The sequence below is a fragment of the Perca flavescens genome, chromosome 17, assembly GCF_004354835.1.
Source record: "Perca flavescens isolate YP-PL-M2 chromosome 17, PFLA_1.0, whole genome shotgun sequence".
Taxonomy (NCBI): domain Eukaryota; kingdom Metazoa; phylum Chordata; class Actinopteri; order Perciformes; family Percidae; genus Perca; species Perca flavescens.
This window is the reverse complement of record NC_041347.1, coordinates 33,694,745-33,707,323: the sequence shown is the minus strand read 5'-3', so window position 1 is coordinate 33,707,323 and position 12,579 is coordinate 33,694,745. Positions and strand designations below refer to the sequence as shown.

At 40.1% G+C, this 12,579-nt stretch overlaps 2 protein-coding genes across 2 annotated transcripts in view; both read right to left on the bottom strand.

The window, feature by feature from the left end:
- Positions 1-12,579, bottom strand: part of LOC114571635 (nuclear factor 7, brain-like) — a 430,007-nt gene that overhangs the window by 346,567 nt on the left and 70,861 nt on the right. The window lies entirely within an intron of this gene.
- Positions 8,634-11,397, bottom strand: LOC114571801 (GTPase IMAP family member 7). The gene is made up of 2 exons (XM_028602993.1): positions 11,313-11,397; positions 8,634-9,484 (listed from the first exon to the last, which is right to left on the bottom strand). The coding sequence occupies exons 1-2, from the start codon at positions 11,395-11,397 to the stop codon at positions 8,634-8,636; spliced, it is 936 nt and encodes a 311-aa protein (XP_028458794.1).

Below are 12,579 nucleotides of genomic sequence, written 5' to 3'. Positions count from 1 at the left end.
AGTTCATAAAGTAACTTTCTTTGCATTCATTTGATTCCCAATCAAGATCCACCTGGTAAGAATTATAGCTTGTTTCTCTGGTGCCAACTGCAGCGATCTCTCTTAATATTGGACCAATGTCAAAGATAGTTTTTCCCTTCGGTCACTTAAGTTCTAGGATTTTTAAAATTAAGAACTCTTTTTTTCTTCTGTTCCGACTGGACCAATTTGGGGATTTTTAAGTTCCTCTGGCTGCAGTTCCTGTAACTCTTTCAGCTCCTAATTCAGGGTCTTTTTGCTGTACCCTTTTCAGCATAGGGACCTAGGTCAACGAGGGTCGGGTTCCCGGTACAGACAGACCAACAACGAGACAATTTTAACAATTTTCGCCATCTTATTCATCACTAAATTCACTTCTGACAACGTTTTAGGCGGCGAATGAACTGTTAACAAATGGAATATAGGCAGTCTTGTGAAAATTGATGCCGAATTGACAATTTGCTTCAAAGTTTTCGGAGGCGGGGGGGAGAGAGAGATACCCGTTTCTCTTCGGGAGACTAGTTTAAATTATGACAAATATGCTATATACATTAGACGCTAAATCTAATGTATATAGCATATTTCAGTTCATACTTTTTCAGTGTCTTTGTTTTCTGATTTTAACACTATAAAGACCGTTGCCGTGGTTACGTCCCTCCCTTACGTCCCTCCCTTACCCCTCCTATAGTCCCTATGGCCACTGGGCCAGTGCAAATGCAAATGGTAAAAACTGGTTTTGGGGGAGAGTGGTTAGTAGAACTGCTTAGAAGTGTTTTCCTATAACTGCGGTCCTGTAACTACTGGGTCGGAAAGCAGCTTTAGACACAAAAAAAAAGGAAAACAGGGTAGGGGTTGAAAAAAACGGTAGTTACCCTTTTAAGTTTTTACATGTTTTAATGCATGTTTAGGAAAAGAAAAGGAGAAAAAAAATTTTATATGGAAGAGTGACTTTTCAGTCATTTAGAATTTTCTATCGCGTTTTAATATTTTATTCTAAATTAAGGAACTGGTCCTGTGTGATCGTACCAAAAGCCTTCGATCTCGGCCACTGATCCACCTGATAAAGTTTTCCAGTCCCTGTCCAGTGGAGGCGGGCACCAAGACTTTGTTCAGATCAACTTTACCCAGTTTATGTAAAAGTGCAGAAAATGCCATATTATTTTAGGGTTATACGATACCTCTCGATGTTCTTAGTGAAAGATGTGAAGCTGGTCCGTGCAGGGAGCTGTCTGATGTCCCGGGAGAAAAAGAACCCCCTTTTTATACAGTTGCAGTATGACCAAATAAGGAATTTCCTACTGTTCAACTGGAACTTACAATGGGGCCTTCGGCTAAAATACATGTTCAGCCCACACACACACACACACACACACACACACACACACACACACACACACACACACACACACACACACACACACACACACAGACATCACACACACACACACACACACACACACAGACATCACACACACACACACACACACACACACACACACATACAGACATATATACACACACACACACACACACACACACATACAGAGATATATATACACACACACACACACACACACACACACACACACACACACACACATACAGATATATACACACATACACACACACACACACACACACACACACACACACACACACACACACAGACATCACACACAAACACACATCACACACACACACACATCACATACACACACACACACACACACACACACACAGACATCACACACAAATACACACTCACACACACACAGACACACACACACACACACACACACACACACACACGGACACACACACACAGACATCACACACACACACACACACACACACACACAGACAACACACACACACACACACACACACACACACACACACACACACACACACACACACACACACACACACACACACACACACACACACACACACACACACACACACACACACACACACAGACATCACACACACACACACACACACACACATTACATTAGATGTCATTTAGCTGAAGCATTTATCCAAAGCGACTTACAATTGCTATATATCAGAGGTAACACACCTCTGGAGCAACTAGGGTTGAGTGCCTTGCTCAGGGACACATTGGTTGATGTATTATTGAGCAAACCCTTTCTCCCAACCAAAGGAATTCTTTATCCACCACACCTGCACACACACACACACACACACACAGAACTCAATAGAGAGAGAGAGCACACACACACACACACACACACACACACACAAACACACACACACACACACACACACACACACACACATCACACACACACACACACACACACACACACATCACACACACACACACACACACACACACACACAGCTGAAGCATTTATCCAAAGCACACAATTGCTATATATACAGAGGTAACACACCTCTGGATAACTATACACACAGCCTCACACACACAGACACAAAGACATGTATCTCACACACACAAACCCACACACACACACACACAAAGGAATGTGTCATATCCACACACTCACACACAGACATCATACACACACACAGACACACACACACACAGACATCACACACACACACACACACACACACACACACACACACATCACACACACACACACACACACAGAGACACACACACACACACACACACACACACACATCACACACACACACACACACACACACACACACACACACACACACACACACACACACACACACACACACACACACACACACACACACACACACACACACGCACCAGAGATGGGGACATGAGTCTGTGACGAAGTCGCTCCAACAGACTTGACTCAGACTTGAGCTTCGAGACTCATCAACAACATGTTTTCATGCAATTACAGCTTTTTAAATTAAAAACAATTCATAATTATTTATTAATTTATTCGTATGACGAGCTGTATGTCCCCTGTCCTTTGCCATACGGTGCAACATAATGCATGAGTTATGCTTTATGTGCGCGCACTCGCATATAAAAATACATTGACAATGGCAACACCAAGTCCTCCCAGGACCTCATTTATAAAACGTAGATTACGTAGATTCTATTCTGAAAGATTTTGTGTGCAAAAAAAGTCAGAATTTTCATACACAAAAACATTATTCTGATTTATAACACACACACACACATATAAAATACAGACGTGCGTTACCTGCACGAGCCTCATGCTCCTCCCAGGCTCGTCCCATATTTGTCCTAATAAGGTCCATGTTAATCAATCCAATCCACTTTATTCATATAGCACGATTTTAACAAACACAAGGGTTTCCAAAGTGCTGCACAAAAAGATAAAACTGATAAATAAATAACAGTAAAAGCACAGAGGTACCCAATAAAGATAAATGCAATAAAAATTAAAATTTAATTAAATACGTAAAATAAATAAAAATTAAAATGCACTGCCTGCACACAATTAAAATAAGCAAGTATACACATAAGATCAACACTCTACCTGGTGTTAAAAGCCAAAGAAAAGAGGTGGGTTTTAAGAAGAGTTTTAACATTAGACAGAGAGGAGGCTAATGTCTAATGTGCAGAGGCAGTCCAGTCAAAGGTTTTGGAGCTGCAAGGCAAACGCTCGGTCCCCTCTGAGCTTAACCCCTTGACGCCTGAATTTATTCACAATTATATAAACAAAATATTATGTGTGTTTCTGGCTCCAAGCTGATGCTAAATTAAGTTGAGATTGTTAATTTGTCTATAGCATATGGAAAAGATATAAATTTAGGTATGATGCAAATTAGCGACAACAGGCATTATGGTAAAATTCTTTACAAAATGGAAAAATTAATAAAACACATAGTAGATTTCATTCATGTCACAAAGTTGTTAGAACTTCTAAACTGTAAATGACAAATACATGGATCTTGACAACGGCAAGAAAGAAAACACTCTCCTACTCCCTAACATTGACAGTAGTTTCTTTAGGGTTAGGGTTAGGTGTAGGGTTAGGGTGAGGGGGTTAGGGGTAGGGTTAGGGGTAGGGGTAGGGGTAGGGTTAGGGGTAGGATTAGGTGTAGGGGTAGGGGTAGGGTTAATTTCGCTTACATGAACCGGATGTATCTCCCACTCCGACCGGTCCTACGAGAAACCAGTGCATGCAAAAGGTTCCTAGGTATGTATCGCATGTAAACAAACCGGCATCAGGGGGAATACACACGCTATCTCGCCTGCAGTCGGAAAGGAAGGGGTTTGATGCAAATTAGCGACAGTCGGCGTTAAGGGGTTAATCCGAGCTTTAGGCCCCATCAGGAGCAGCTGGTCAGCTGACCTGAGAGATCGGCTAGGGGTGTAGGGGTGCAGCAGCTCAGAGAGGTAAGGTGGGGTGAGGCCATTCAAGGTTTTAAAAACAAATACAAGAATTTTAAAATGAATCCTGAAATGGACCAGTGGAGTGAAGCTAAAATAGGTGAGATGTGCTCATACTTTCTTGTGCCAGTTAAAAGACGTGCAGCAGCATTTTGTACCAGTTGAAGACGAGCAATGGAGGAGCCACTAGCCCCTATGTAAAGTGCATTACAGTAATCCAGCCGAGTAGTCACAAAGGCGTGGATTACTGTCTCAAAGTGTTGTCTCTGACGGACTGGTTTGATTTTTGCCAGCTGCCTTAATTGGAAAAATGAATGAATGAATGAATGAATGAATTTATTGGTCATAACCAAAGGCTAGGGTCAGAAGCTTCAGCTTATATAACGCCCCCCACCCCTTGTCACATATTTAAAAACAAATTAAAAACATGCCTACCTCTACCAACATACATACATACAGTACATATACCCATTAAGGGTCAGTGCTTTTATGTATATATATATATTACAATTGCCATCTTAAAGTAAATACTATCATAATTAATGATGACAACCATAATGGTAATGATGTTTATCATCAACAACATGATTATCCACCTTCGCACACAATAATACTCAATTTCTATACTTATCTAGTATCATGTCTTTAAACCCTTTTTTAAATTTAAAAACATTCCCAATATGTTTTAATTCCCTTGGCCAATGTGTTCCATAACTTCACGCCACATACAGAAATGCACCTACTTTTCATTACTGTGTTAAAAAAAAGCTAGACTTCACCACAGCTTTAATCTGGCTGTTCAAATTTGAGGTCAGAGTCCACTTTTACCCCCAAATTATTTACAATTGGCTTGCGATACTGTGCCAGAGAACCCAGATCAACTAGGGGTGTGGTCACAGAAGTATCACCAAAGACCATGACTTCTGTCTTTTCATCATTAAAATTTAGAAAATTCAAAGACATCCAAGCTTTCATGTCATGTAAACACTGTAGCAGTGGGTTAACAGAGTAGGACTCTGACTTTTTGAGGGGGATGTAGATCTGGCTGTCGTCCGCATAACAGTGAAAAGAAATGGCTTGGTTGACTGGAATCAGTGAATATTCCAGCCATGACAGGAGCCCACGATCACCAATCATGAAACGGAAAAATGGGGAAAAAACATTATTCAGTGACTGTGAGATCGATGTGCTCCTAACAGAGGTAGAACATCCAAACTAGGGGGGGCAGACACCATCACCACATTTAAGAGTAAACTGAAAACTCTCCTCTTTGATAAAGCTTATAGTTAAGGAATGAGGAGTTGCAGCATCCGGCCCACCTGCTTCTCTTCGTAGTCATCAGATTTATTGATCATATAATCAATAATATAGTGAGAGTAGAGGGAGGCGGGCCAGTACAGCCTCTCATCAATGTTTTCATTTGTTTCCTTTTGTATGCATCCTGTCCCAGAACTGCTCGTTACTAACCTAGCTCTGGGGAGTTTACTCCCCGGAGTCCTTATGTTTCTTCATCGCCGAGCCATGCTCTGTGATTCCCTGCAATGTCCAGCCGCGTCCTGCTACAACGACTACCTTCGAAGTCACTGTTCCATTATCTCTAATGTGACTATTATCACCACTGTTCATCACCCCCCCCCAACCGGCCCCGTCAGACACCGCCTACCAAGAGTCTGGGTCTGCTGAGGTTTCTTCCTAAAAGGGAGTTTTTCCTCGCCACTGTCGCAACAGCCACTGCTAATGCTTGCTCTTGAGGGAATTAATGTAATTGTTGGGGCTTTGTAAATTATAGAGTGTGGTCTGGACCCACTCTATCTGTAAAGTGTCTCGAGATAACTCTGTTATGATTTGATACTATAAATAAAATTGAATTGAATTGAAATCCTATTGTGTAGTGTTTATATTTTTGTTACACAAACTTAATGTAATGGAACAGATTTAGCTCAATTACCAATGATATACAGTACAGGCCAAAAGTTTGGACCCACCTTCTCATTCAATGTGTTTCCTTTTTATTTTCATGACTATTTACATTGTAGATTCTCACTGAAGGCATCAAAACTATGAATGAACACATATAATAACTGAAATAACTGAAAACATGTCTTATATTTTTTAAGAAAGTATAGCTGTTTAAAAGGAAGATATTTCATATATCATATTATATATATATATATATATATATATATATATATATATATAGGTGAGTGTACATATATATATATATATATATATATGTACACTCACCTAAAGGATTATTAGGAACACCTGTAAGATTTCTCATTAATGCAATTATCTAATCAACCAATCACATGGCAGCTGCTTCAGTGCATTTAGGGGTGTGGTCCAGGTCTAGACAACCTCCTGATCTAACTAACTAACTACTTTGAGCATGGCATGGTTGTTGGTGCCAGACAGGCTGGTCTGAGTATTTCACAATCTGTTCAGTTTCTGGGATTTTCACGCAAAACCATTTCTAGGGTTTACAAAGAATGGTCTGAAAAAGGAAAAACATCCAGTATGCTGCAGTCCTGGGGGGCGGGGAAAATGCCTTGTTGATGCTAGAGGTCAGAGGAGAATGGGCCGACTGATTCCAGCTGATAGAAGATCAACTTTGACTCAAATAACCACTCGTTACAACCGAGGTATGCAGCAAAGCATTTATGAAGCCACAACACGCACAACCCTGAGGAGGATAGAGTACACCAGCAGAAGACCCCCCCGGGTACCACTCATCTCCACTAACAATAGGAACATGAGGCAACAAGTTGCACTTATATCTATCTATCTATCTATCTATCTATCTATCTATCTATCTATCTATCTATATATATATATATATATATATATATATATATATATATATATGATTTTATATAAATATATATATATATAAGTCACATGCTGACAGAGAAAAAATACATCAAATATGAAACACAACAAAATGCAACTGTGGCCAAAACATCAAGATAGATAGATAGATACTTTATTGATCCCCAAGGGGAAATTTAAGGACCCAGTAGCTTAAAGACATCACACACAACATGCACATACATCATAACAGGATGATAAAATAACAAATCCACATGAATAATATGAACAATAAAAGGAAAGAAAGTAAATAAATAAAATCCACAATCTGTAACTAAACACACTGTTGATTAAACATGTTTTGTACTACATGTGTTATTACATAATTATTTTACATACATAGCCAAAGACGTTGCATGTCTGATTAAAGTGCCTCATTGGCAAAATTTGCATCAAAAATCTGACTCCTTGTTAGAGTCATAATTCAGTAAAATTTAAACAGACATGATAAACATATTTATAGATTCATTGTGACTTATTCTTAGATATCCCCTGTCACCTCTATGTCCTATGTTATTTAAAATTAATGAATCTGATTTGAAATCATACAAAACAGAGGCTGCAGAACTTGTTTTTAGCTTTTTCCTCAGTATGATTACTGGGTGGAGCACTGACACACAATATGCTTATCATAGGCATACTATACAATTACTTTTATTATGACTTTTTTTGACAGACTATACTGTATGTTGGAGCCATGTGGATATATGTTGGAGCCATGTGGATATATGTTGGATCCATGTGGATATATGGATATATGTTATATGCCATGTGGATATATGTTGGGATATATGTTCCATGTGGATGTGGATATATGTTGGATCCATGTGGATATATGTTGGATGTGGATATATGTTAGATGTGGATATATGTTGGATCCATGTGGATATATGTTGGATCCATGTGGATATATGTTGGATCCATGTGGATATATGTTGGAGCCATGTATATATCCATGTATATGTTGGAGCCATGTGGATATATGTTAGATATGTGGATATATGTTGGATCCATGTGGATATATGTTGATCCATGTGGATATATGTTGGCTCCATGTGGATATATGTTGGATCCATGTGGATATATGTTGGAGCCATGTGGATATATGTTGGCTCCATGTGGATATATGTTGGATCCATGTGGATATATGTTAGAGCCATGTGGATATATGTTGGCTCCATGTGGATATATGTTGGATCCATGTGGATATATGTTAGAGCCATGTGGATATATGTTGGATCCATGTGGATATATGTTGGCTCCATGTGGATATATGTTGGATCCATGTGGATATATGTTAGAGCCATGTGGATATATGTTGGCTCCATGTGGATATATGTTGGATCCATGTGGATATATGTTAGAGAAAATAACAAGTTGTAGCTAATTCACTGCTCGAAGCTGCTTAACTGATTACACAGGGTTTGGGGGGTTGTACTGAACAGTAACGTTCAGCCCTAGCTCTTGCTTCAGCCTCACATCTTAATTTCATCATTTCTTTTTGCTTTTCCAACATCTCCCCGGAGAATCTGGCTTTCAGTTCCTCCATCGCTTTCTTCCTCTGTGCCTCAGACTCTTGCAGGATTTGTTGTTTCTTCCTCTCTATTTCTTCCTCTGCTTTCTTGAACATCTCTGTGGTGTAGTACGACCCACCGTTATCCTCGACCATCCTGTCTATCTTCTCCAGGAGCTCAGTGACTTGAGACGGGTTTTCCACCTCGTTGTTGAAGACGTGATAACGGCCATGACATTTCTGAATGATTCCTTCCAGGTCTTCGCTCTCTGAAAGAAACTCTTCAATGGTTTGTTTCCCCAGATTGTCTCCATGGGTAAACAGCACCATTGTGTACTTATCTGCATCGTCACCAAATGCGGTTTGAATCATTTTCACAATTTGTTTCTCTTCCTCTGTGAACCTGCTGATCTGAACAATCACCAGGAAGGCATGAGGACCAGGAGAGGACATACCGATACACATCTTGATCTTTTTCCACACTTGTTCTACACTCGTGTCAAACAGCCCTGGAGTGTCAACGAGTGCAACCTTCCTCCCTCCAACCTCTCCCCTTTCTTTCTTGCATTCAGATGTCACAGAAACGGAGGACAGTTCAGACTCAAAAGCCTCTCTGCCCAAGATGGTGTTTCCTGCTGAACTCTTCCCTGCCCCTGTCTTCCCAACCAGAACGATCCTCAACTCATCAGATCCTGCAGATAAAAACACACAGAACTGTACATCAGACACTGTGAGGACTGCTGCTGGAGAGAGGTTTCGTCTAATCCAGTCAGAACATTTAGATTCTTGGCTGTGATGTAGGTTACATAGTTTGAAAATAGATGCAGACTGAGATGTTTCTGTTCATAACGCTAGATTTGGTTTACCAAAGATGTTAGCGAAGCAACACAGGAGAGAAAATAATCCCAGCAGAGACCACAGACAGGTGGGACCTCCTGTTACTATACTATATATCTTCAAATGTTACAGTTACAGCTGGAAATGACAACAAGTTTGCTGATTCACCATCTCTCATATGCATTGAATAATGGAAAAAGCAGTAGGAAAATAATGTGTTACCCTTCTACATTTTGGACCCCATGTCTCTCAGCTGGTCAGAGTCTGAAATGGGAGAAAAGAAAATTTTCTTCAATGCCTAAATTACAAAAAAAACAATAAGATGGAATAACACAGAAACAGAATAAAGGCAGTAATGATAACATGAAATGGAATAAATACATATGTTTATTACTGTCTTATAAAACTCTTATTTTAACTTGATTCTATGTTTTAATATATTCTGAATATGAAGTCCTCTTTCATTGTAAACTGTTTCTGACTGGATCAGCTTTTGACTGAAAAAAAATAATGAAATAAGAAATAAGAAAGAAATAAAAAATAATAATAACAATAACAAAAATAATAATAATTATAATAATAATAACAATAACAATAATAATAACAAAAATAATAATAACAATAACAAAAATAATAATTATAATAACAATAACAATAATAATAATAATAATAATAATAATAACAATAACAATAATAATAATAACAATAATAATAATTATAATAACAATAACAATAATAATAATAACAATAACAATAACAATAATAATAACAATAACAATAACAATAACAATAACAATAATAATAAAATAACAATAACAATAATAATAATTATAATAACAATAACAATAACAATAATAATAATAATAACAATAATAATAATAATAATAATTACAATAATAATAATTAAAGCTGCAAGCATCGTTGGACGGGCCCTCACTCCTCCGTGCGTGTCACGTGTGGAAGAAGTATTTGGACTACTGCAGCAAAATTACTAAAAATACTGTAAAAAAAAAGTAACTAATTTTACTAATTAACCCTGTTTTTGTGTCTAACCGGGGACTTCCACCAGATGCGGATCGTCTGCAGAGTCATTAGGTTTCCATTAAAGTCAGTGTGTGTATTTCCACCGGCTGCATAGCGACTGTGTCCCGGCTCCAGCCCTCCCCGGCAGACAGGCCGAGCTTCTGTTTGCCGGAGAGCTCCGCAGCAACTCAGCACACGGCAGATAGTGCGGGACAGGAAGTGGAGCACAGAAACTAAATAAAACATCCGGTTAATTTTCAAAAATAAAATCCAGCGTGCTCACGGTGGATCATATCTCCCGGAACTACACCTTGAACACACAGCACGGAGCTGTTCCCCCTCCACTGCTCTGGATGGAGACTAACTGGTTCTGGTGGTTCTGGTGGTTCTGTTCTACGGGAATTCGGAGAAACGAGCTCACCATCAGGCACTAATATTTTATTCTAACTTAAAGAACTGGTCCTGTGTGATCATACCAAAAGCCTTCGATCTCGGGCCACCGATCCACCTGATAAAGTTTTCCAGACCGAGACCCTGTCCAGTGGAGGCAGGCACCAAGACTTTGTTCAGATCAACCTTCACCAGTTTAGAAAATGCCATATTATGTTAGAGTTATACGATACCTCTCGAAGTGAAAGATGTGAAGCTGGTCCGTGCAGGGAGCTGCACACACACACACACACACACACACACAAATCCATTTACTCTGACCGCAGTGATTCAGCACTCTGCCTCCAATGTTAACCTGCCCCAGAATCATCTCAGACACTCGCTGGACCATCTCCATGAAATACATGTTCACGGGATGCTGTGTCATCCATAATATAAAATGTTCCCCGTCTGGTTGGCCATCAACTTTATACCAGTCCATGCAGCCCCCACACACACACACACACACACACACACACACACACACAGACATACAGACACACACACACACACACACACACACACACACACACACACACACACACACACACACACACACACACACACAGACACACACACACACACACACAGACACACACACACACACACACACACACACACACACACACACACACACACACACACAAACACACACACACACACACACAGAGACACACACACACACACACACACACACACACACACACACACACACACACACACACACACACACACACACACACACACACACACACACACACACACAGAGACAGACAAACACACACACACACACACACACACACACACACACACACACACACACACACACACACACACACACACACACACACACACACACACACAGACAGACAGACAGACACACACACACACACACACACACACACACACACACACACACACACACACACACACACACACACACACACACACACACACACACACACACACACACACACACACACACACACACCATTATGACTACACTAAAACTGAAAGTAAAACAAGCAATGGAAACCACCTAAAAACACATTTCACATCTTGAATGTGCAACTTTGGGGGGATGTGTAACATCTCTCCTCTCTATACTGAGAGTAACTTCAAGTCCATTCACTATCAAAAACCTCTCACACACACACACACACACACACACACACACACACACACACACACACACACACACACACACACACACACACACACACACACACACACACACACACACACACACACACACACACACACACACACACACACACACACACACACACACACACACACACACACACACACACACACACACACACACACACACACACACACACACACACACACACACACACAAATAAATACAAAACGCTGGAAAGTGTGCTTGTCTTCTCCATGACTGTCTGGTATGGCCTGTCCACCTTCTCAGAGAGGAAGCAGTTGGAGAAGGTGGTGCACACCTCATCCTCAAATTATAGGTCATGCCCTCCTATTTATAGCCTCTATCTACTTCACGTGGACCAGCCATAAACCTACCCTGGTA

Excerpts from the sequence above, each read along its gene's own strand:
- LOC114571801 (XM_028602993.1), bottom strand. The coding sequence starts at position 11,397 with ATGTATTTCATGGAGATGGTCCAGCGAGTGTCTGAGATGATTCTGGGG. Across the intron at positions 9,485-11,312 it reads CAGAGTGCTGAATCACTGCG|CAGCAGTCCTCACAGTGTCT; the intron begins GTCAGAGTAAAT and ends ACCTCTCTCCAG.